Genomic DNA, 26,503 nt, shown 5'->3' with positions numbered 1-26,503 from the left:
TCTGTCCATGGAATTCTCCATGCAAGAGAGAATACTGGGGTGGGTTGCCATGCCCTCCTCCAAGGAATCTTCCTGACCCAGGGATTGAACCCACGTCTCTTATGTCTCCTGCATTGGCAGGCAAGTTCCTTACCACTCATACCACCTAGGAAGCGCCATATGGGGAATACCTAAGTTGACTCTCCAAATATTGGAGTTAATTCTCCAAACATTTATTGTGATCATTCTGTGCTATACAGTATGCCTGGGGCCATAGAGAGTGACCTGGAACTTGAATATTCCATTACAGGGTTTCCTAACAGCCAGGGTTGCCTTAAATAGCTTACTATGTTTGTAACTATTGTTTATACAACTGCCATATCTTTGGAGGTTAAATCCTGGTCTAAGGGTTCACAGCTAGCTGTGCTGAGTACTGTCTACTGATAGGTGGGGACAATGAAAAGCTTGCTCTGGGGGCAGGATTTCAGTGTATTTGAAGAGCAGATGGACAGCTTTTATTTGGTGTAAGGAAATTAGGATAATACCTCACGAGATGGTGAATGACAGGGAAACCTGGTGTGCTGCAGTCCATGAGGTCGCAAAGAGTTGGATCAGACTGAGCAACTGAACAACAACTGATTAGAGAGGAGATGGGAGTGAAAAAGTTGAACAGCAAAGCCAGACCAAGAACAGGGAACCTAGAAAATTATAAGAATTGACTGTAAGAGCAAAGCTCAGCTGAGGAATTTAAACAGTAGCTGGCCAGAGTAAGAACTAGATAAGAGCATTGTTTCCAGAAAAAACTGAGCAATAGTTTGAGGGGATGCATACAGTCACAATTATGGAGAAAATCTAGGAAGTGATGAGAATGTAGTACTTGCTCCCATTATATTCAGCAGAGACCCTTAAAAAGTGCAAGTAATACTTTAAAAAGATTTTTCATAGCTTTATATCTATTTTTCATTTCTAACTGATTTTTGCCTTATCACCAACCAAAACTGTACCTTTAAAATGAAAATTATCTAGTTTTGTTACAGGCAGTAGTAGAGTTAAGTGACCTTGAGCAAATACTGTACTGTCAGATTTTAACCTAGGATGATTAATGTAGAAATGAAACTATATCGTATCATGTTAGTCAGTCGTGCCCAACTCTTTGCAACTCTGTGGACTGAAGCCCTTCAGGCTCCTCTGACCATGGGATTTCCCAGGCAAGAATACTGGAGTGAGTTGCCATTTCCTTCTGCAGAGGATCTTCCCAACCCAGGAATCAAACCTGGGTTTCCTGCTTTGCAGGCAGATTCTTTACCAGCTGAGTCACCAGGGAAGCCCACGTGGAATGCTTGAATTATAGACTTGTTTCATAATTAAACTTCAAATGAAATTTAGATTTAAATAATAGTATTTTTATATGATTACAAATTCCATACTCACACAATCATGAGAAATAGATTTATCTGTTGTATGTTACAGTGTTTAGAAAAAAATAAAACTAATTTTCTTTCTAAAAATTCTTTTAAAATATCCTCTATTTTCTCTTTTTTGGGTTTTCAATTAGGTGGAGATTGGAGATTTTGAAAGACCTTTTTCCACTCCAGCAGGTCATGTTACTAATCAGTGCAAAGCAAATCAAACTCTAAAACAAGTCATAGAGAAATTTTATCCTAAAAGGTATAGAGATGACTCTTCTGAAGAACAGCTAAGGTAAAGAACTATTTAAAGGGCAGATGTGCACTAGTTTTTCAGGGATATTTTTCTGTACAAATTTTAAAGATGAAAAAAATTATGCGTAACGATTTGCTCAAGATTTTTAAAATACTGTTGAATACCAAGAGGTTATAGTTGTTTTTATTTGAGATGTGTCTGGAAACTTTAGTAGCTAGATTTAAACTTTTTCAATAAGAAAAAAATGTGCCTTAAGATCCTCTTTTTATTTGATCTTATTCATTATTGTCCAAATTAACCTTGCTAAAAAATAAAAGGAAAAAATTGGCTAATAGGTTTAATTTTATGAAATATTTACCTACCAAAATTTTTTTACCTCTTAGGGTATTCCATTAAAAAGAAATTGGAATAAAAATAAAGTATGTTCTTACACAAAGTTTTTTAATAAAAATTTTTAATTCCACTCTATTAATTTGGAGTTTTGATTTTTGAAAACTTATAAAGAAAAGGCATAGATTCAAAAATAGAGGCAAATCCAAATTCACCATGAAGTTTTTTTAAATAGAAACATTTGTGATTAGTCTGTTGTCTCTGTAGAATAAGTGGTTGCCTTCATGATTTAAGAGGTTTCGCCTGTACCCAGCATCTCTCTGAGCCAGGAGTGGCAGCACCTAAATTCCACCGTTGGGGATTCATTCTTGAGTCTCCAATTCTTGTACTTCTTTAAAAATGAAAGTAATTCCCATCAGATTCTAGGCTAATTATGCAAAGGTTTGATGTTAGCTTATCAGATTTTAAATTTTTACCTGAAGGGAGTGGGGAGCAGGGAACCTAGGTCATACTGAGAGCACTAACAAATAGGGGAATTTGGTGAAAGGAATGCTACACAAAGGACAAGGGGTGGACAGTGGTTAGATGGGTGCCACTAAGCCACAGCGTCCCCTGGGTAGGTCTCCCCTGGGTAGCGTCCCCTGGGTAGGTCTCCCAGTGGTGTCTAGCGTTGGGTCAAGGAGAGCTTTATCGTGGGAGGATGATACACTCTTTGTGTTTTTGTTCTTTTTTTTTTTTAGGCAGCTTTGCCAGCGACTGTCAACCAGGTGGATGGCCCTCCGAGGACACAGTGCTGCTGATTGTGTGCGAATCTATTTGACAGTAGCCAGGAAGTGGCCATTCTTTGGTGCCAAGCTATTTCTTGCAAAAGTAAGAAATGGTAGGGGGAGGCTATCCAGTTGAGTAGAATATAAAGTGGTAACCATAACCCCAGGTTTAGTATATTCAACTTTTTAAAGGAAATAAGGGAATTTCCAACAATATAAAGAAAACCATGAAAGGACACTGAGGAAAGAGCAGGAAAGCCATCAGCGTCTCTGTCTTTTCCCTTCTGATCCAGTTTACCCTGCCAAAATCATTTCTTACACTCAGAAGGCTTAATCAGTAGACTGAAGACAGCCCCTTAGCTCTGCTTTCTTTCTCTTTATTCATTCATCCATCCACTCATTTACTCTCTCACTCATTTGTATTATTTAGTAATTATGAATTTTGTTTGCCAAACACAGAGCTGAGCTCTAGGGATACAGAAGCCCATAGTTTCAGATAAGTTATCTCACACTTTCAGGAACTCGCAACCAGTGTTGCAATAGGTCTGGAAACCACTGATGGTTAAGAGTAACATGACACTGAGGAAGGAGAGACAAACCCTGCTAGGCGTTAGATTAGGTGGCCTGTCCAAATACACATGTTAATAAATAACAGATTTGGGTCTCGAACCCAAATTCAAGACCCAAATTTGGGTCTCCTAATTCACTGTTCTTTCCATTATACCACACTGTCTACTCCTCAAGTGAGATTTTTAATAATAAGATGTTGTTGCTGTTGTTCTTAGAAATGTCATACTGCATTTAGACTAAAACATTTCTGTAATTTTGTTTAGCATCTGTTATAGAGTATATTTTTACCTCTTCATAGCCCATAACCCCATCGTCCCTTGGAAGTACGTTCATGTGGCTGGCTGTACATGAGGATGGTTTAAGCATCTTAGAATACAACTCCATGGTAAGATTAAATCCTTAAGTTTTGCATTGAGTTAACTATTTCCATTGCTCAGTATTCCATAAACAGAAGGTAATGATACCTTAATCTTATTTTTCTTATACACAGAAAAATATCCTTCCTAATACTATATCATGAAGTCATTTTACAAATATAACTGTGATTACAATTTCATCTTTTAAAATAAGATTAGACAGGCTATGTATTGTGTATGAGAAAAATATTAAGATACCATGACTAAATTGCAGTCACAGTTGTATTTGTAAAATGACCACTCATTTATAATGTTCAGAAGGTGGCTTCCTGTGTAAAATAACATTAAGATAACATATCTCTTGAAGATAACATTAAGGTATAACATTAAGATATAACATTAAGATAACATTAAGATATCTCTTGAAGATAACATTAAGGTAGAAACTTCAGTTAGCAGAATTTTAAGTTCAGTTTCACTAAAACTTCTGTGACAATTTCTGTACTTTCCCATAGTATTACTTACCCATTCACTTGTACATATACAGTATCTTATAGAGTTATTTACATGATTAACTATAAAGTCAAACTGTGATTTCTATTTATTCATTTATCTGAAATTCACTTTATTTTATATCATATTATATATATATCAGATTACTTAAAAAAAATCTTTTTTAACCTGGTGGACAGGGATCACTCAATTCACCTGGTAGATGTAGTGGGCTCTCCTACTTGTGGCTATAGTCAGAATCACTGAGAATTTCTTGGAAATGAGACTGTCCTTTAGTGTTTTAGTTACTATTTCTCCTTATAACTGTTGGAAGCTCTTTGAAGGCATTTGTATTTCTTGAATGGGCTTCCCCATGGTTCAGCGGTAAAGAATTTGCCTACAGTGCAGGAACCATAGGAGACATCGGTTCAGTCTCTGGGTTGAGAAGATCCCCTAGAGGAGGGCATTGGCAACCCACTCCAGTGTTCTTGCCTGGAGGGTCCCATGGACAGAGGAGCCTGGTAGGCTACAGTCCATAGAGTTACAAAGAGTCGGACATGACTGAAGCGACTTAGCATGGCATGGCATGTTTCTCGAAGGCCTTTTAGTTCTTGAATAAATAATCTGAAGATAGATTATAAAACCAGTGACTTAAAGTCAACAAAAATTATACACCAGTGTTGAGTTACCTTAGCCAAGTAAACCAGTTTGTTGATTCTGAGAGATAGATGTACAGCAGAGGAGGTGTCCAGTACTGGGATGATCTGCTCCAGGTCTTGCAAGCTAATCATTAAATACACAGATTCCTTTCCTTTTAGGCTGTACATCTTTGAATTATATTTTAAAAATTGTTTTAGTAACACATTGGGAAAAAGTATTTGCTGCATGTATGACAAAGGGTTGTTATCCTTTAGGAACGTGGATGTTTTTCCAGATAGTCCATAGCAATAGACAAATGGGCCAAGGCAGTTCACGGAAGAAATACTAATATTCAGTAAATATTTAGATGTTAATCTCACCATCAAGTAAATTCAGTTTAATACAGTGAGATTCTACTTGTCACCAATCAGATTGGCAGAACTTCAGACAAATTGATGGTATCCTGTGTTATCAAAACTGCAAAACGCTGGAAATGTAAATGGGTATAATGTTTCCAAGTTTCAAAAGGCTTACTTTTTTGAGATAGCAATTTTAGCTGTTGAGGTTTATAACCATAGAAATAATTATGTGTATTATGAAATATGTCCCAATATTCACTGGAGTAAGTAAATATTAACTGGAGTAAGATAGTAACAAAAAATTTAAATATTCTTCAACAGATTAGTTAAATAATGTCTGTCTATAAAATCTAAATAAATGTCTATAAAATCATTTAAGATGATTTTATACAATAGCAGGTATGTTTGGTGTCATGGAAAGATGTTCATAACATGCTATTAAGTTAAAAGAAGCAGAAAGTTAAAAAATAAGTAGTGTGCTTGGTACTCCTTATGTTTACATATATCAAGATCTGTTTATCAGTGTGAACTATATGGATTTGCCAATATTTGACCATTTTTTTACCTTAAAAAAGCATCAGGTTCATATGATTCAACCAGATAGGTAGATAGGCAGTTAGATAGATAGATAGAAATCTTTAAGGACAAATACAGTGTAAATGCTATGTAAATAGTTACTGGTACACAGCAAATTCAAGTTTTGCTTTTTGAAACTGTATGGAATTACAAATATTTTCCATCTACAGTTGTTTTCCATCTGTATCAGCATCTTAATGGAGATATATATTAATAATCATCTCTCATCTTTCTCTGAAAATAGTGTATAACGTATTTACTTTTTTTTTCTCTTTGAAGAGGTTAATAGTCAGCTATGTATACAAGAGTCTAATGACCTTTGGAGGTTATCAAGATGATTTTATGGTAGTCATTAACAATGCGCATTCAAAGGAGAAACCAACAGAGAAATTGATTTTTGCTATGGCAAAACCCAAGGTGAGTAGAAGCCTTTATGCTAACTTTTTTATGCTAGTTTTTCTCACACTAAAATATTTATTGTGTGAAGACTTAAGTTCTTGATGGGAAAACAAACTCTTTATTAATCATACAATCATAGGTCTAAATTTTGGCTTACATCTTCTCCCTAAGCCTTGGTTTCTTCATCTAAAAAATGGTATAATGTTCCTTTTATTTTTTTCTGAATTAAGAATTAAGTGAGGGAATCATGAAGTGTTTAGCCCAGACTTTCCTGGTAGTCTAGTATTTGGGAGTCTGCCTGCCAGTGCAGGGGACATGGGTTCAGTCCCTGGTCTGGGAAGATTCCGCATGCTGTGGGGCAACTCAGCCTGTGCTCCATGACTGCTGAGCTAGAGCCCGTGTTCCGCAAAAAGAGAAGCCATGGCAACGAGAAGCCCACGAACCCCACCAGAGATTAGCCCTCACTTGCCCCAACTAGACAAAGCCCACAGAGCAATAAAGATCCAGCACAGCCAAAACTTAATGAACTAATTACTTTTAAAACATAAAATGTTAAGCTCAGTGCCTGGTGTACAGAAAGATCAAAATAAGTGGTCCTGGCATAAGCTGTCATTGTCAGGTATTTTATATGCATTATCTTATTTACTTGGAATAATTCACTTAATGGACTCATTAGTGAGAAGAGTGAGGTTTTCAAATTAAGACATACTTGTTTCTTTACAATTTTAACAAGCTATGTAGTTTTAAGATCTCTAAATAAAAGCAATAAATAAAAGGGCTGCATTCTAACATTTGATTCCAATTTTAGGGAAAAGAAGAGAAACTAATTTTTCTAAAACTTTGTCTTAAAATTATCAACTAAAAGAGACTACTTTTTTAGAATCTGAAGCTTTAAAAAATGACATATATGTTTCTTAATTAAATCTATACTTAAGTGAAGGCAGATAGTAAGTGCAGAAGATCATGGCACACTTCAGTTTAAATAAAAAGTTAATATAATACACTGAATTTCTTATTCACGTGTTCACAAGTGTGGCTTTAAGAAAACTGACAGAATTGTACTATTGTCACATTTTCTAATATTGCCACTAAATTTGAGTTTTTTTTTTAAGTACTACTCTCTGCTGGTTTAAGTAATGGAAAAATAGATGGTGCTGAACATGTAAGTACAGTTGATTCTTGAACAACATAGGTATGAACTGCACAAGTCCACTTATACATAGATTTTTTTTCAATTGTAAATACTATATTACTACACGATCCATGGTTAGTTGAATCCATGGATGTGGAACTATGGATACAGAGGAACCGTGGCTACAGAGGGGCGCTGCAAAGTTACACACAGATTTCTGACGGCTCAGAGTGTCAGGGTCCTTAAGCCCTGTGTTGTTCAAGGGTCAGCTGTACTCCACTGTTTGATCTGGTTGAAAGGGAATTCTGGTGGCCTGGGCACTTGTAGATGGAGACCACTCGTGGCCAACCCTTCACTCTCTTTGGAAAATGATGAGAACTTCTCAAGAGGATAACAATTCCACTTTTCTTGTTTTAGATCCTTGAAATCACCCTTTTGATCGCCAGCTACATAAACAACTTCTACCAGCAAAAGGCATTTCACCACCTCTCTGCTCCAGCGCTGCTCTCAGCTCAGACCCAGGGTTTCCAAGCCAGGGTGATGGGAAGCCAGCCCCTTCTGGCAAGCAGCAGACCAACCAAAGGCCCCACTTTGCTCTGAAAGCTCATAAACATCTCCCCCTGTCTTCTAAGCAATGGCTGCATCAGCTCCAAATAAGTTCATTTACATCCTGGCAGCATGACACCCACACAGTAGAAGTCCATTCTTTAAAAATAATGGGAGTTGCTCTCTTCCATTTGATTCATAAATATTCAAATAAATGCTTGTAATAAAACTTACACACACACACACACACACACATAAAACCTCAACAGATTTTCCCACATGCTGATTTTCTTTTAGCTTAACTGGGTTAGAATTTGCCATTTTTTTCTGTCACCTTTGCCATCAGACACATCAAGGCTTTTTTTCTCTTAAAAAAAAAAATATATATATATATATATTCTAGCAATCTTTAGAAAGGGAGTTTCAAGGGAGTTTTGCCAAACTCTCATTTGGCAAACCAGTTGATTATTTGGACACGCTCACTGCCAAAAAATTATGTACTATAATTAAATGTGCTTTTAATTAATGATATGGTATTTAGAAAGAAGTAGAGTATCCAATTTAAGAAACAGCTGCTAGGTGGTATTGAAGGGTAAGTTTTTAGTTCTATGAATCACTGTGTGAAAGAGCAGGCGCTGAATCCTGGGGATGGCGGAGTCTGGTGGGCTGCCGCCTATGGGGTTGCACAGAGTTAGACACGACTGAAGCGACTTAGCAGCAGCAGCAGCAGGTAACCAGAACCTCCAATGTGGTTTTAGAAAGTATACCCTGTCACCTTTTCAGATCACTGGAGTGTAAAACTTAAAATGAAACATTGATTCCTGACATTCCTTGGCTGTCAACATAACCCAAGTTCACTGGAATATTGCCCACATTTCATTCCATTGGTGCTGGGTCATTTTGACCTTGCTTTGTTAAATAATAGTATCTTTGAAAACAAAGAAATTTTAAAGCTTTGCTTCACACAGTCTTTTAAATTATAGTTTGAAAATAAATTCCCCAAAATATTTTTTTTAAAGAAAAGAGAAAGTAACTCTTCTTCAAAGGAGATAAATTTTAGTTGAGTCTAGAAACCTATTGCTTTACTAGGTTACATAAATGGTCAGTACATTCCAGTTTGTGTCAAAATAAAGTACTTATTATTATTCATGATGAAAATGAAACTGTGATAAGACATGAAAATTATATTGTAAAAATGTTTAATTGAAATAGTAATCATGAGTATACTTAATTTTATTTATGTGTAGAATATTTTTTATTTATATTTTGGACATATATTTATCACTTTCTGTATGGTATTTTTTTAACCAGTTGGGGGAAAAAAGTTAGCTGCTGAATTAATTTGTTGGCGAGCCTTCTTGTTTTCTTTTTTGCTGCTTTCTCCCTGTGGCAATGTACTGTTCTCACACTAAGCCTTTTAAAAATGTTCCATCCTATGTTAGCATCCTTAGAAAGATCAGACCCAAGAAATACACTGATCAAGTAAGATTGTGCTTTACTGATAGTGACAAAGGTCGAAACCACCCATAGAAATAACATTGCCATTTACTAGTTCTCCTAATCTTTTGAGCCACAGCCACTCACTGTGTAAGCAAATTAATTTTTGAGAATAAACTGATTACCAGTTTGGGATGACACTCAGGCACCTTTTGGCTGGGATACAGAAGAGTGTCTGAGTTCCCAGAAAACCATTTAATAATCATTAGCTGGTGAGCCAGAGGCTTGGCAGAGCTGTCACATATGTATGAGGACTTTATTCTTAGGCAGTAGTTAGTTCACCATGTGGTAAGCCCCCCCTAAAATCTTCTAATTTAAATGAATAGTGAAGGCTCAGCTTAAATGGTAGTACCCTAGACTTGGCATTTATTTTTGATAGAGCAGAGATAAAATATTTTGATGGAAAGAAATCAATTTTCTGTAACTGATGATGTGAAAATTTTATTTTCTGGGAAATTACTTTTATATAGCCATTTAAAAATTCAAAGTATGTTATTATGATTGGTTACAAGAGAATAATGTTACATGTTTAATTGTAATATTTGTCTCCTATCATTTTCCTCCCTTTCAATCATAATAAATGATTTACAAAACCCATTTCAAGCATTATCTTTTGAATAACCTTCAAGAAATACCTAATGTTTTCATTGTCAAAGCTGAAGTGTACTACTAGTGAAAATGGTAGTTATTACCTCCTTCTCCTGCACTCATGCTTTGTCTTCTGTGTTGCTTTCCTTTATCCATATAAAAAGAAGCTGTGTGGACAAATTGTAATTATCATATATATATATGTGCTCATTGACATATATACAATATGTATAAATCATGACGTTCTCCCATGATTTTGTAATAAGCTCCTTATAGGTAAGTTGATTGGACTGTGTCTAAAATTTTATTTTAAATGTTCTAGATTTGTGTCTGTGTGTGTCCTTGAAGTCAAATACTGCCATAGCTTAGAAATGAATTTAACTGTCAATTTGCAAGAAAAGTTAGTCACGACTTACAAAGTCTTGGCTTGAAAAAAGTGTTAGTGGTTGTTTGGACATTTTTTTCCGTAGAAAAAAATACGTGGTAGTCAGGCTCCTGGAACAATACTTGTAGCCCATAATTGTACTGAAGTATATAATCCTGAAGAATTAGCCACCATGGATAATCCTATTTTTCTAGAAAAAGGCTTTAAGTGTTGTGGGATGCCAAGAACACATTTCACCCACCCCGCTCCCACCCCCAGCTGTCATGGAATTTGGACGTCTCATTGCTGAGTCTCTGGGCTGATTCCTGTGGACCAAAGGCTTTGGGAATGTGGGGACTGAGGAAGCGAAAATGAGAAGCTGGACCAACAAGGTGAAGCAGCTTTTCCGCTAACTGGTTCATGCAGGGACCTCATCTCCCCTCTCATTTCCCCCTATTCTCTTTTCCCTAAAGGAAGAAAAGGATTTTACTGCTACAGAGTACTTCATTTAGCAGGAAATATTGCCAGTTTCCCTCAGAGAGGGAAAGACTTGATTTTCTTAATGCTTGTTTGAAAAATTCCATAGAAGGATTCTGATTAGCTCAACTCATGTTTAACTTTAAACACTCATATTAGGAGAGCGCTTATTTATTAAAACTCTATATAGTGGAACCTTATGCAGCCATCAAAACTATGTTTATTATGCATTTTTGAAAAATTGATACAGGAAAATAGATATTGAAATCAGAATGTTATTTATACAGAAAAACCTCAGCTCTATGAGCAAAAAAGATTGGAATAAAAAACATCAAAATGTTGTTACTTCTGGCATTTGCTTATTAAACCCTCTTTGTTTTTTCTGTATACTATTTTTTCTACAAAAAAATTTAAAAAAATATATTAAAACTCTGTCACTTTCTGGGCTATTTTTAATAGCCTCCATACACGACTTCCAGACTCTGAAGCATCTTTCAAAAAGAAACAAAAAATTATCTCACTGAACTAAAGTCTAGTCATGTTGTTCTTATTGTTCAGTAGCTAAGTCATATCCAGCTGTTTGTGACCCCATGGACTGCAGCCTCCCTGTCTATCACTTTCTCCTGAAGTTTGCCCAAGTTCAAGTCCACTGAGTCGGTGTTGCTTTCCAACCATCTCATCCTCTACCGCCCTCTTCTCCTTTTGCCTTCAATCTTTCCCAGCATAAGGGTCTTTTCAGCTTTCAAACTGTGGTGCTGGAGAAGACTCTTGAGAGTCCCTTGGACAGCAAGGAAATCAAACTGGTCTTAAAGCAACCCTGAATACTCATTGGAAAGTGTAATGCTAAAGCTCCCCTACTTTGGCCACCTGATACAAATAGCCAACTCGCTGGAAAGGTCTAATCATGGCACACCCCTATTTGAAATCTTTTTTGGTTTCTCATAACCAACACAGTAAAATCCAGATTGCAAGACCTTTCACAGTAGTCCAATCTACCTACCTAGCTTACTGTCCCACCTTAGCCCCACCAGACACCTCTACCCCAAACTATTCACAGGTCACTGAATATACTCTGCCCACACCTTTACCTTTCATGTAATTGCTCATTTCATTCAGCAAGCAGCATAAAAATTATCTCCTCCTCCATCACCATCACTGAAATCTGTGAGTCTTCTTGGGCTGATCCAGAAGAGGAGTTCTAATCTTTGTATATTCGAACAATTTCATCTACCCTGGAAAGTCTCTTTATTTGTCTAAATATGAAGCCTAATGGCAGAAAGTGAAGAAGAACTGAAGAGCCTCTTGATGAAAGTGAAAAAGGAGAGTGAAAAATTTGGCTTAAAGCTCAACATTCAGAAAACTAAGATCATGGCATTCAGTCCCATCACTTCATGGCAAATAGATGGGGAAACAATGGCTGACTTTATTTTGGGGGGCTTCAAAATCACTGCAGATGGTGATTGCAACCATGAAGTTAAAAGACGCTTACTCCTTGGAAGGAAAGTTATGATCAACCTAGACTGCATATTAAAAAGTAGAGACATTACTTTGTCCACAAAGGTCCATCTAGTCAAGGGTATGGTTTTTTCAGTAGTCATGTATGGATGTGACAGTTGGACTATGAAGAAAGCTGAGCACAGAAGAATTGATGCTTTTGAACTGTGGTGTTGGAGAAGACTCTTGAGAGTCCCTTGGACTGCAAGGAGATCCAACCAGTCCATTCTGAAGGAAATCAGTCCTGGGTGCAAGGAGATCCAACCAGTCCATTCTGAAGGAAATCAGTCCTGGGTGTTCATTGGAAGGACTGATGCTGAAGCTGAAACTCCAATACTTTGGCCACCTGATGCGGAGAGCTGACTCATTTGAAAAGACCCTGATGTTGGGAAAGATTGAAGGCAGGAGGAGAAGGGGACGACAGAGGATAAGATGGTTAGATGGCATCACTGACTAAATGGACATGAGTTTGGGTGAACTCCAGGAGTTGGTGATGGATAGGGAGGCCTGGTGTGCTGCAGTTCATGGGGTCTCACAGAGTCGGACACAACTGAGCAACTGAACTGAACTGATGAAGCCTGAGGAAGCAAAAAGATAGAAAAATCTTAATTAGATCAAGGTGAATCAAGTGACTCACCCCTGAATCAATGCTGATGATTAGGGCCTAGCCAGATAACCTTCACCTGGTTACCATACTCACTACTTCAACCACCTGTCCCAGTTATCCAAACCATTATAACTTTAACTTGCTAATACTGTGCCTAGTCCACAGAAAAAATGTTAGCTGCCATTATTGTTATCCATAGCAATAGGGCTTCCCAACTAACATGCAAAAGGCAAATAAAGTTCCAGCCATCATGATTTATCACAATTTGTCCCACATCAGTTTGTGAGTTTATAGGTGGGCTAGCTCCAGGATATATAATAGATGCTGACTCCATGATGTATCAGCCTCCCTTGCTACCATTCTTTCCCCGTTGAACTCCCCTCCATTACTTCCCTTCCTATTTGTAACTGTAGTCTTCTGTGTCTCCAAAATGCACCTAAATATTGGGAGAAGTTTATCCCCAAAGATTTTATCAGAAGTTAATGCCTTTTATTTCCATCTGCTTCATTTCCTTGTGTTTCTTCAAAGCTGCTGATGAGCCACTTAACTTACCATAACAGGTATTAAGCACTTAAAAACAGTGTTTCAGACACACATAAGTTATGTTTTACATATATTTATCTCATTTAAAAGTCACATTTTTTTTTTCTTGCTTTACCGGATTGGAAGCAAAGGCTCAGAGAAATTGAGTAATTTATCCCTAGTGGCAACTGAGTGTGGCTGAGTCAGGACTTCAAACTATCTTACTCCAAAATTCATATTCTTGAACATCACACAATAGAGACTAAGCAAATGGCAGAACAGTACAGGGAAATTTCTCCTTCCAACAGTCAGCTCATCTTGGGCTAGAGAGCCTGGGTCAGCTTTCGAGAGGGATCAAGCACTGTCACTGCCATGCAAGTTTCATCAGCTCCTTTAGGCCGAGTCGCTTGTTCTTATGTAAATCGTACCTCTCTGCAATAGTTTATACCTTTGGCTTCCTTTAATTAGTTTGTGTGTCATATAGTAATATTAATAACTCAGAGTTTGTTATTGACTTGGATATAAGTAAATGAAGTATTACAGAGATGCATTTGCTTTATTAACTTATTAATCAACAATGTGCTGGGCTTCCCTGGTGCTCAGATGGTAACGAATCCACCTGCCATGCAGGAGGCCTGGGTTTGATCCCTGAGTCAGGAAGATCCCGTGGAGAAAGGAATGGCTACCCATTCCACTTTTCTTGCCTGGAGAATTCCATGGACAGAGGAGGCTGGCGGGCTAGAGTCCGTGGAGTCCCAAAGAGTCGAAGACGACTAAGCGACTAATATTTTCTCTCACTTTCAAACGATATGCTATTCTACAAAATCTGAAACAACCAAACAAACAGAAGGCTGGAAAATACTAAAATCTTTGTCTCTAGTAAATCACTAGAAAACGGCTCAGGAGATTGTTTCCTCCTCCACTCCCAAATCACTGTTATTGGGGAGAGAAAAGTAATTGAAGACAGAGACCCCTGGCATATAAATAGTCGGTACTCAGGAGAATATTTTTTAAATAAAAGAACACTTCCGGCCCAGAGTTTTTTAAGTCCCAGATTTACTGCCACGAGTCTCCTCTCCCATCCAAAAAGGCTGAAGCTGAGACGAGAAAAGAACGCTAAAAACTACCTTTCCCATGATGCCTCTACTCTGCACGCAACCCATGAGTGTGACGTAGCTACCATGGCAACGCAATACTCTGCTTTAACCCGGCCTCCCTCCGAGTTCGCCGTGCGGCTGATTCTAGGCTGGGCCTCACGCGGCGATCAGGACACTGGGGCGGCCAAGCCACGATGCCCAGGTATCCCTGCAACCCTGCTTGAGCCTGGTTTATGCAACCCTCGAGAGCCTCCCTTCTTTCCCAACTCAGCCTGGATGGGGTGGAGGCGGGGAGCGGCGGTGGAGGGAGAGGCCGCTGGCAGTATATGTGGGGAGAGGAGTTACAGCGAGTCCTGTAGTCGGTTTGTCAAGGTACTATCCTTAAGAGTATGCATTCTGCCAAAAGCAAGTAGAAAAGTTCCAGAGGTGGAAAAGTTAAGAGATGTTGAAAGATGATTCAACTCCAATCATTCATTTCTTCAAAAAATATTTTGAGGGCCCAGAAATGTTCTAGGAACAGGGTTTCGGGCGGTGAGCCAGACCACAAACCCACTTCCTCGGGGACGTCCTGTCCGAGTGCAGGGGTTTACGACAAAGATAAAAGAGGGGAAACTAGTGAAGACACTGAAAAATCTAAGGTCACATTTTAAGGGGAGGGGGTGGGATTTTAATTACCTATCAGATACATTTTAACTCTTCTCTGATGTTTATTTTAGTTACTTGTTCTCAAGATCATGCTTAAAACTTCCCTGAACGACTTGTAAAGACATGAGGGAGAGAGTGGGGTACTGGACTCCATCACAGAGCGAGCTTTCTGGGTTTTGTGTGTTTTTTTTTTTTTGTATTGTGGATGGGCTGTGTGATCGCTGTTGAGTTTATGAACCTTAAGTTTCCCATCACCATAAATGGTTACAACACCTCTTTCTCTTTACTGCTGGGAACTTGGAAAGGAGATAATCACATTATGAAGAAACGGGTGTAACTGAAGAGCAAACAGGCCCAGACTGACTTCTTACGGGCTCGCCTGTGAAGTAAATGTGTGAATTTTAGTGCAGACCCCCCTTTTCCATTCCTAGTTCTTGAAAAATAATAATTATAAACACTCACTAATTTTAGGTGATTATATATAGGCCAGGCCCTAACCTAAATGAATTATCACATTTTACAATCATGGCAGTCCTATGAAGTTGGTGGTATTTTTTAGTCAGTAGTTAGAGGAGAAGAAACAAAAGTGAGCCTGGGGACTAGCACAGAAATGTGAGTATTCTAGGTGCTCAATAAATATCTGTTGAATGAAGGATCCAGAGAGGTTAGGTAATTTACTCAAGTTGGCATACTCTCTATGAAGAAAGTAGTAGATTCAGGTGGATAAAACATGAAATCTTACTCATATTTTCTAGCTCAGGACTCCATAATTTATTTAGACTTTACTTAAAAAAACTTACCTGTGTAGAGAGGTGAATGAAAGGATGATTTTCAAAAGGAATTTTAGGTGATTTTCTCCCTTCTTTTATATTGTAAAAAAGGAATCTTGAGCCCAAAAATGTATAATTTTAAAAAACTATTTCAGGTAGCAAAGGTTATGTGGTAAACTAGATTTACATGTTTCCCCCTTTTCCTAGACGTTGGTGGTTTTCCAGTTGTATGTTTCCAAAAGGCATTGTACCTTCGTGTGTGTCTGAGAGGCTAACACATACAGCTTTCAGCCCTGGCCAGAAGTCCCAAAATAAGACAACTTCAGATCTTGGCAGTTAAAGGCTCTGTTTATCATTTTCTTCTTCCATCTAGTACACAGAAAATGACTAATCCTCCAAAGTTTTACCAGCTCATTGTCCTCCCCCACAAATGATATTGGTTTGTTTTATAAATCTGATTGAAATGAAATTTCTGTGGGCTGGAGAGAAATTTTGTAAGGATTCTTTTTGTTTTTCTGAATTTTGGTTATCTTTCTCTCATATAGTGAAACTCTCTGGGAAATTGCAAAAGCTGAAGTGGAAGAACGGAGAAGTGGTGGAAGTGAAGGTGATGGAGTTGAAATTGGAGAAAAGTCTGTTTTCTTCATTGGCAGTAAAAATGGGGTAATGCATTTGCTCATACTTTTTTCACTGCAAGCATTGTGATGATTTAATAGCCAATGGTAACATTTACTTTAATACTTTGGTAAAAATGTAGGTATTTCAACTGTTTAACTAGATGACCAAGCTCCAGCCTGCTGGTTACTTTAAATCTGGTTGGGCCCTGCTCATGGAAGGGTGGGAACTAACACACCCACCCTGCCTCTTCTTGTCAAGTGGTGTGTCCTGACCTGGGCCACAGGAACCCAGAGGAAGGGGTACTTGTCTCTGACTAGACAGCCCAGAGGAGTCATCTTTTCCCAGTTTGCACAAAAGCACCATAAATACTATTCTAATGGTGATATTTATAGATAACTTGTATAGCTAAAACAAGCACATATAAAAAACATGAACCATATAGAGTATAATGCATTTACTTTCACTTATCTTAAACTAGTGTCACAGAAATGGAAAGAACCCTGGAGATAGTCTGGTCTTCTGCAATAGGGATTCTTACCCTGGAATCCATGGAATTACTTTTTGGGGTCCATGAGCTCCCTAGAAATGTATGCAGAATTGTGTGTGTGCACTGGTGTTTTTTAATGGGAAATCAGGTTTCCCAAGGGTTCTAGTACCTCATCAAAATGTTGAGAGCCGTTCCAGACAGTGGTTGTATAGTCTAGGTTTGAATATTTCCAACAATGGGGATGCTCTCTTTCACAAGGCAGCCTGTCTTAGGTAACCTCTCACTTTTGATCTTTCACTTTGGAGGAAGCAAGCTGCCATGTTGTATGCAGGTCCAGTCCACATGGCAAAGAACTGAAGCCTGTGGCCAAGAGCTAGCAAGGAACTGATTGCCTTTTGCCAGCAACCATGTTAAGGAGCTTGGAAAATGATTTTCCAGTTCAGTTGAGCCAAGAGATAACTTTCGTCCCAAATGACATCTTGACTACAACTTTATGAAAATTCTTAAGCCAGAACCATCCAACTAAGGTACTCTCAGATTCCAGATTCTGAGAAACTGGCTGAAATAATGGCTGTTGTTTTAAAACTTGACAAATTTGGGATTAATTTACTATGTAGCAATAGATAACTAATGCACATAAAAGCTACAGGAAATTCCCTGGCAGTCCAGTGGTTGTGACTTTCTGCTTTCACTGCCAACAGGATGAGTTAATCCCTGGGCTGGAATTGGCATCCTGCAGGCCTCATGGCTATGGCCAAAAAAAAAAGGGGGGGGGGGTGGTACATATAAAGACCAAGCAAATAAAAAACAAAGACGTTTTAAACTTTGGGGAAAAGTTATTTGAGAAAGGAAACAATCGTACTCCTGCACTGGGCATGACAGAAAAGTAAAATACACTTAACATTTTTTTTTAAAGATTATCCAAAGGTGTGTAAAGCAAAATAACCTCTGTTCACAGTTCAGAATCTCTCCTCAAAGCCACCATTTTCATATCTTTTACTGTTTCTTCTATAATTGTACTTCTTTACTTCTGAATAATGTGTTTATGGGCTATTTTCATAAACACAATGTTAGACATTACCTGTTGAGTCTCTGATAGAAGACTATATACTTCTGCATCTCTCTCACACTTGCACTTCCAGTAACGTTGTGGTTATCATTTAGGGTTAACTTAAGTATCTCTTTCACAAGTAGCTGCATGGCTACTGTCCCTCCCTAACATCTTGGGGATTCCCTTTGCATCTTTGTGTTGGAGCTCCAGCTCCCTGGATCCTGTGTCTTCTCTTTGCTTGGTTTACTCAAGTATGTCTTTGTGGAGTATTCTTTTGTAGTTTCCTGGGAAAGTATACATGGGAAGTAAAATTTTTGAGACCTTGCACATGTGAAATATCTTTATTTCACCCTCACTCTGGATTGAAAGTTTATCTAGGTATAGAATTCTAGGTTGGAATGAGTCACTTAACCTCTCTCTAACCCTAGTTTCTGTGTGAGTCTGTTATTATCTCTTTTAGGAGTGACTGAAAACTCAATTCAAACTGAGTTAGACACTATCTCGAATAGTTGATGTCCCCTACACTCTTATACTTTATCTGTATTCCTCTTGTGATGTCTGCCATCAGATAGCATATGGTCAGGCTGCAATCTCCTGTATACTGTCACAAGTTTCATGTGTTCCTTTATTTTCATCCAAATGCATTTGTTTATGCTGCCACCCCCTGCATATTTGTCAGTTACCATACAAATACACAAAGTGTGCTGCAGTTTTCCTCCTTTTTTTATTCTTTACAGTGATATATTACACTTACTCATGCCACAGGCCTTGGTAATATATATGAGGTCATTTTGTTTTTCTGTGATAATGTTGCACTTATTACTTGCACGGTTCTGCATCTGTGGCTGTAATGTAGTATTCTAAGGCCTTGTCTCAGCTGCTTTGTTCTGTGAATTACATGGACCCTCTTCCATTATTCTCTTAAAAACTTTTTTCTTAATGTCATACCAAATGACATCTCCGTTTATCTGGACCTTTCTCTCTTGTTTTCTCTAATCTCATTTGATTGTCAAGTTTTTAGGCATGATCTTCTGATCCTCCTGACATATGTTTCACTTCTTATCAAGGTATAGTCATTCTGTGTAAACTATTATACACAGAATGGATTAACAAGGTCCTAGTGTATCACACAGGAACTGTATTCAGTGTCCCATGATAAACCATAATGGAAAAGGAAAAAAATTTTTTTCAAAGGGTTAATCATGCTAGTATTCTTAGACTGTGGCTCAGAAAACTTTATTACTGACTAGTCTTTCACTTCCCAGAGCTTATTTTCTCACCCTAAACCTCAATCTCTAGGTGGCAGAAAAGAGGAAAGGAAGCTATTTAGACCTCTACGCTTTTGCTTTTCCAGTTCTCCATTGTCTAAGATCTGGTTATCATCAAATCCTTTCCATGGTTCTGTAAGGGATAGAAAATAGTAGGCACACATCTTCCACACACATTTTATCAATTATGTTCCCCTTTTCTGCTGATCCTGAAGATGACATCTGATCTATAGTATTCCAGGAAAGTGTTGGCAGTTGAGATAAAATCTGTTTGTCATTTCTTCCTCTAGTAATGTCAGTTATCTCCACACAGATTAGCAGAAGTCAGCCAAAATCCATGGGTTTATGTGTGCACAGAGAGATAATTTCACATAGAATACCACATTATATCTTTTGAGAAATTTAAGTATTGTGTACCATAAGGGGAAGTGAGTTAAGAAGAATGTTGACTATAACATTAATGTTCTCACCGAGACATGATTGGAAAATACCCAGGTGAAAGAATTTTACATATAAAATAAGTTATTGTTGTTTTTATCACCTAATATTAGGATAATTACATTTTTAAAATAATATTTAGACATTTTGTGCAAATTCATGGTCATGGAACCATTGAACTTGAAGTTAATGAGCTAAATTTATATTTAGCTATACCATATTTCAACATTCAGAAAACTAAGATAATGGCATCTGATCCATGGTAAATAGATGGGGAAAAAGTGGAAGCAGTGACAGATTTTATTTTCTTGGGCTCCAAAATCACTACAGATGGTGACAGCAGCCATTGAAATTAAAAGACACTTGCTCCTTGGAAGGAAAGCTGTAATAAACAGCATATTAAAAAGCAAAGATGTCACTTTGCCTACAAAGGTCTATATAGTCAAAGCTATGATTTTTCCAATAGTTGTGTATAGATGTGAGAGTTGGACCATAAAGAATGCTGAGCGCCAAAGAATTGATGCTTTCAAATTGTGGTACTGGAGAAAATCTTGAGAGTCTTTTGTACAGCAAGGAGATCCAACCAGTCAGTCAACCCTGAATATTCATTGGAAGGACTGATACTGAAGCTCCAATACTTTGCCCATGTGATATGAAGAGCCAGCTCAGGGAACACTGAGCTGGTACTGGGAATACAGACCCTGATACTGTGAAAGATTGAGGCCAGGAGGAAAAGGGAGCAACAGAGGATGAGATGGTTGGATGGCATCACCAACTCAATGGACATGAGTTTGAGCAAACTCCAAGAGATAGTGAAGGACAGGGAATCCTGGTACACTGCAGTCCATGGGGTCACAAGGTTGAACATGACTTAGCAACTGAACAACAATACCATATTTAGCGTGAATTGATCTAGGAAAAATTATAGTAGTAAATATAATTTAAAATATTTTAACTATATTTTTATTTCATAATTTGACAATATTAAGGTCTTCTACCTCAACTGAGTATAAAAGCCAGGATCCATTTAAATATCTAACTCAGCATCTAAGTCAATAGGCATTATCTTAAATAATATTCATTTTTTAAATTCAGTTACTTCACTTTTAGGAATTTCATTTAAGGAATAATTGAATTGTGGTAGCTCAGATGGTAAACAATCTGCCTGCAGTGCAGGAGACCAGGGTTCAATCTCTGGGTCGGGAAGATCCCCTGGTGAAGGGAATAGCAGCCCACTCCAGTATTCTTGCCTGGAGAATTCCATGGAGAGGAGCCTGGTGGGCTACAGTCTATGGGGTCGCAAAGAGTCATACATAACTGAGCAACTAACACACGCAATGATGTCTGTCACAGGGTTTCAAAGGGTTATTTATTGTTGTGAAAAATAAGGGGGAAAAGGACAGCATATCCATCAGAACACTTTAGTAGCCAGAGACCCTAGACCACTCACTGTAAGTTTCTGTGGTTTAGCCAGGGATGCAAAAAGGGTTTGGAAGTAGCCATACAGAGCAGGAACAGATGTATCATATCTTCATGCAGCTTTGCTTGGATTACAAAGTTCTGGCCAGAGACACAGAACTGCTGGTTACACTGTCTAAAAAAGGCCAAGACTTGCAGATCCAAGATGCTGATATTCATCCTATTTGGGGTTTATATTACAGACCTTCCTTGACTTATGGTGGGGTTACATCCCCATAAATACTGTCAGTCAAAAAGTGCATTTAACACATCTGACCTAACCGATGCCATAGCTCAGCCTATATGCTTGTGTGCTAAGTCACTTCAGTCATGTCCAACTTTTTGCAACCCCACGAGGCTACTCTGTCCATGGGATTCTCCAGGCAAGAATACTGGAGTGAGTTGCCATGCCCTCCTCCAGGGAATCTTCCTGATAGCTTAGCCTAGCCTACCTTAAATGTGCTCAGAATATTTACCTCAGCCTGCAGTTGAGCCAAGTTATCTAGCACACAGCCTATTTTATAATAAAGTGTTGAATATCTTGTGTAATTTATTGAATAACATACTGAAAGTGAAAAACAGGATGGTTATAAGTGTACTGGTGGTTCCCCTCATGATTGAGGGGCTGACTGGGAGCTGCAGCTCACTGCTGCTGCCCACCATCACAGGAGGAGTTTATTAGCACGTATCACTAGCCCGGGAAAAGTGCGGATTCTACTGAGTGTATATCAATTTTGCACTCTCATGAAGTCAAAAAATCATAAATGGAACTATCCTAAGTTGGGGACTATCTTACGATATATATAATCTTATATAATCGAGATAATTGTTATATATATGATACTATTTTATTTTTGTGCTTCATGTTAAGGGCATGAAGGGGCATGTTAAAGGCATGTTAACAGAAGTTAGTCAGGAGCTAACTTCTGTGTCAATGAGGCCACATCTTTACCAGGCAGCGTCAGTGCCCAGATAGCCAGAGCGCCCTGCTGTGGCTGGCCTGTGTCTGGCCTGTGTCCCAGAAGGATGCATGGACTTTGGAGGCCTCTCAGTAAAGCTGAAAAAAGTAAAGTTCTGAAAAAAGTGCTTAGAGAATGTGTTGTTTGTACACGTGATTTTGGAAGTGGTACAGTTTCCAGTAGTGAAATGGTTCAAGATAGAACCCCGAAAGTGACATGTGGCAGAAGTGGAGTGAAGGAAAGAGTCTCTTGAGGCAAAGGGCACCTTGAGGTGGGTCATTAGGTGGGTTGCCCATGCCCATGTAGGGGTGAAGTGAACAAGACTAATGACAGTGGTGGAGAGGGGAAGGTAGACTGAGCCAGAAGAGATGACAACCAAGAGGGTAGGCTGATACAAGCCTCTTAAGATTCCTGCAAGAGGAGAGAAGTAGAGTAATAGCCTCTAGGTGGCACTGGAGAGCAGGGAGGGCCCTGAAGTGTGTGGGGGTGATGAACAAATAGCCTTCTTTAGTAGGACCGCAGAGGAAGTGTTCAAGAGATAGTCATATGTTAGTGCAGGCCAGCAGAGAGAATGTTTTGAAGAAGAAGTTGAGGATTCAGCGCAGCTGGGTTTTAGAAGGGAGGAGACTATTATGCCCAATGAGGATATGTAGAGGATTATGGAATTCGAGTTGCAAGGATGACAAGTCAGAGGGAGGCTGGACTTCTGCTGTGATGGACGTAACGGAAGGAAATGTGGGAGTCATCCTGATAGTCGCTCAGTGCACTTGTACTATGTCAGTGCTTCTTGGACTTGGAAACCCAGGAGTCTGTGGATGCCTTCTCAAAGGGCAAGAGTTTACTAGTGAATTTTTAAAATTTGGAATGTTATTTTAACGGTAATCTAAAAGTTGATTTCAGTGCCCAGAGTTGAGTTTTGTTTTTATTTGAAATTCCACCAGGTAGTCTTATACATTAATATGAAATTATAATAAAAATAATTTAAGTCACCGCTACGGAACCATGAGAATTTGAAAAGATTAGCTAGATATTATCTAAGATTCCTACCAATTCTAAAATACAGTAATTCTGTATACTTTCCTGCACATTGAATACATTTATATTTAGGTGTCATAGTCCTCATTATTTTAAAAAGTTAAAAATACACTACATGTGATACATGTAAAGTGTAGGATAATTAGAAAATCCTGATTTTCTTTAGAAAATAAATTACCTATAAAGTTGTCACCTGGAAACATTCACTATTAACATGTGGTGTCTCTCTGGATTTCTGTTTGTTTCTCTATCTGTATGTGTGTGTATATGCATCTCAAGGAAGAGGTGATTTTTAACTGAAAATAGGGTCATGGTAATCTATTATGCATGTCTTACTGTGTCAGTGTGTCTCAGTTCAATTCAGTTCAGTTCAGTTGCTCAGTGTGTCTGACTCTTCGCAGCCTCATGGACCACAGCACGCCAGGCCTTCCTGTCCATAACCAACTCCCAGAGTTTACTCAAACTCATCTCCATTGAGTTGGTGATGCCATCCAACCATCTCATCCTCTGTCGTCCCCTTCTCCTCCTGCCTTCAATCTTTCCCAGCATCAGGGTGTTTTCAAATGAGTCAGTTCTTTGCATCAGGTGGCCACAGTATTGGAGTTTCAGCTTCAGCATCAGTCCTTCCAATGAACACCCAGGACTGATTTCCTTTAGGATGGACTGGTTGGATCTCCTTGCAGTACAAGGGACTCTCAAGAGTCTTCTTCAACAGTTCTAAAGCATCAATACTTTGGCGCTCAGCTTTCTTCACAGTCCAACTCTCACATCCTACATGACCACTGGAAAAACCATAGCCTTCACTAGACAGACCTTTGTTGGCAAAGTAATGTCTCTGCTTTTTAATACGCCATGTAGGTTGGTCATAACTTTTCTTCCAAGGAGCAAGCGTCTTTTAATTTCATGGCTCTAGTCATCATCTGCAGTGATTTGGAGCCCAAAAAAATAAAGTCAGCCACTGTTTCCACTGTTTCCCCATCTATTTGCCATGAAGTGATGGGACTGGATGCCATGATCTTCATTTTCTGAATGTTGAGCTTTAAGCCAACTTTTTCACTCTCCTCTTTCACTTTCATCAAGTGCCTCTTTAGTTTTTCTTCGCTTTCTCCCATAAGGGTGGTGTCATCTGCATATCTGAGGTTATTAATATTTCTCCTGGGAATCTTGATTTCAGCTTGTGCTTCATCCAGCCAAGCGTTTCTCATGATGCACTCTGCATATAAGTTAAATAATCATAGTGACAATGTACAGCCTTGACATACTCCTTTTCCTATTTGGAATCAGTCTGTTGTTCCATGTTCAGTTCTAACTGTTGCTTCCTGACCTACATACAGATTTCTCAAGAGGTAGGTCAAGTGGTCTGGTATTCCCATCTCTTGAAGAATTTTCCACAGTTTATTGTGATCCACACAGTCAAAGGCTTTGGCATAGTCAATTAAGCAGAAATAGATGTTTTTTCTGGAACTCTCTTGCTTTTTCGATGATCCAGCAGATGTTGGCCATTTGATCTCTGGTTCCTCTGCCTTTTCTAAATCCAGCTTGAACATCTGGAAGCTCATGGTTCATGTATTGCTGAAGCCTGGCTTGGAGAATTTTGAGCATTACTTTACTAGCGTGTGAGATGAGTGCAGTTGTGCAGTAGTTTGAGCATTCTTTGGCATTGCCTTTCTTTGGGATTGGAATGAAAACTGACCTTTTCCAGTCCTGTGGCCACTGCTGAGTTTTCCAAATTTGCTGGCATATTGAGTGAGCACCTTCACAGCATCATCTTTTAGGATTTGAAATAGCTCAACTGGAATTCCATCACCTCCACTAGCTTTGTTCATAGTGATGCTTCCTAAGGCCCATTTGACTTCACAATCCAGGATGTCTGGCTCTAGGTGAGTGATCACACCATTATGATTATCTGGGTCATGCAGATCTTTTCTGTACAGTTCTTCTGTGTATTCTTGCCACCTCTTCTTAATATCTTCTGCTTCTGTTAGGTCCATACCATTTCTGTCCTTTATTGAGTCCATCTTTGCATGAAATGTTCCCTTGGTATCTCTAATTTTCTTGAAGAGATCTCTAGTCTTTCCCATTCTGTTGTTTTCGTCTGTTTCTTTGCGCTGATCACTGAGGAAGGCTTTCTTATCCCTCCATGCTATTCTTTGGAAGTCTGCATTCAAATGGGAATATCTTTCCTCTCCTCCTTTGCTTTTTGCTTCTCTTCTTTTCACAGGTATTTGTAAGGCCTCCTCACACAGCCATTTTGCTTTTTTGCATTTCTTTTTCTTGGGGACGGTCTTGATCCTGTCTCCTGTACCGTGTCACAAACGTCCGCCCATAGTTCATCAGGCACTCTATCAGATCTAGTGCCTTAAATCTATTTCTCACTTCCACGGTATAATCATAAGGGATCTGATTTAGGTCAGTATGTCTATTCCTACATTATTCCTATGATCTGCATGTTATTCATTATATTGATGGTCATAATTTAGTCAGTCCCCTATTTGGAAAATTTAGATTGTTTCTTTTTTTTTTTTTAATTTTAAAATCTTTAATTCTTACATGCGTTCCCCAACATGAACCCCCCTCCCACCTCCCTCCCCATAACATCTCTCTGGGTCATCCCCATGCACCAGCCCCAAGCATGCTCTATCCTGCGTCAGACATAGACTGGCGATTCGATTCTTACATGATAGTATACATGTTAGAATGCCATTCTCCCAAATCATCCCACCCTCTCCCTCTCCCTCTGAGTCCAAAAGTCCGTTATACACATCTGTGTCTTTTTTGCTGTCTTGCGTACAGGGTCGTCATTGCCATCTTTCTAATAGATTGTTTCTGATCTTTCACTTTGATATAACACCTACCAATAAATATCTTTCAATTATGTATTTTAGTACTATTCCAATTATGTATTTATATATCTTACTACCAAAAAAAGTCATTCAATTTAATCATAGCCCAGGTGTAATTTGGAGTCACAGTTTATCTTTTGGGGGGTAAGTATTGTAGGTTCCTTGGCTTTAAAAGACACATATATAGTGAAATAATCTGTGTTTTTGGTAGTCCTGAGTTTTCTAAACTGCTTTCTTTCAATCCTAAAGGTCTCCTTTGGTAAACTTTCCCTGCTGCTCTTTTATTTATATTCCTGTAAAAAATTGTCTTAAAAAAGTAAAGCTTCACTGTTAAAAAAAAAAAAAAAACAACAGTGACTTAAACCACTAAACCAGTCCCTGGCTCAGATGTGAGGTTAAGTTTCATGATTAGTGGCTGAGATGGGACCAGAACCTCTATTTCCTGACTCCTAAAAAGAAATTTGAAGTCCATCTTCTA

The 26,503-nt window shown here is 38.5% G+C and overlaps 2 protein-coding genes across 6 annotated transcripts in view; both read left to right on the top strand.

Annotated features, from left to right (window-relative positions):
• The window catches only part of PLEKHH2 (pleckstrin homology, MyTH4 and FERM domain containing H2), a 101,911-nt gene extending 92,010 nt beyond the window's left edge, over positions 1 to 9,901 (top strand). For 2 of the 4 annotated variants that reach the window (XR_011255713.1, XR_011255712.1), the window contains 5 exons: positions 1,535 to 1,680; positions 2,712 to 2,841; positions 3,607 to 3,693; positions 6,010 to 6,147; positions 7,679 to 8,188. Coding sequence is in view for 2 of the 4 variants with exons in the window: in XM_069583450.1 (XP_069439551.1) it covers positions 1,535 to 1,680; positions 2,712 to 2,841; positions 3,607 to 3,693; positions 6,010 to 6,147; positions 7,679 to 7,861 (684 nt within the window). In the remaining 2 variants the exon portion in view is untranslated. Of the gene's footprint in view, positions 1 to 1,534; positions 1,681 to 2,711; positions 2,842 to 3,606; positions 3,694 to 6,009; positions 6,148 to 7,678 lie in introns of all 4 variants that reach the window. The other 2 variants (XM_069583450.1, XM_069583451.1) reach the window with 1 other exon arrangement.
• A 4,616-nt stretch (positions 9,902 to 14,517) lies between these two features.
• DYNC2LI1 (dynein cytoplasmic 2 light intermediate chain 1) overlaps positions 14,518 to 26,503 on the top strand; it is a 37,398-nt gene continuing 25,412 nt past the window's right edge. For both annotated transcript variants that reach the window (XM_069583449.1, XM_069583448.1), the window contains exons 1-2: positions 14,518 to 14,655; positions 16,414 to 16,531. In XM_069583449.1, coding sequence (XP_069439550.1) covers positions 14,648 to 14,655; positions 16,414 to 16,531 — 126 coding nt within the window. In that variant the 5' untranslated portion in view covers positions 14,518 to 14,647. The remainder of the gene's footprint in view (positions 14,656 to 16,413; positions 16,532 to 26,503) is intronic.

This window comes from Ovis canadensis, chromosome 3 (assembly GCF_042477335.2).
Source record: "Ovis canadensis isolate MfBH-ARS-UI-01 breed Bighorn chromosome 3, ARS-UI_OviCan_v2, whole genome shotgun sequence".
Taxonomy (NCBI): Eukaryota; Metazoa; Chordata; class Mammalia; order Artiodactyla; family Bovidae; genus Ovis; species Ovis canadensis.
The sequence above is the reverse complement of the archived record's forward strand: the minus strand, read 5'-3'. Positions and strand labels throughout refer to the sequence as shown.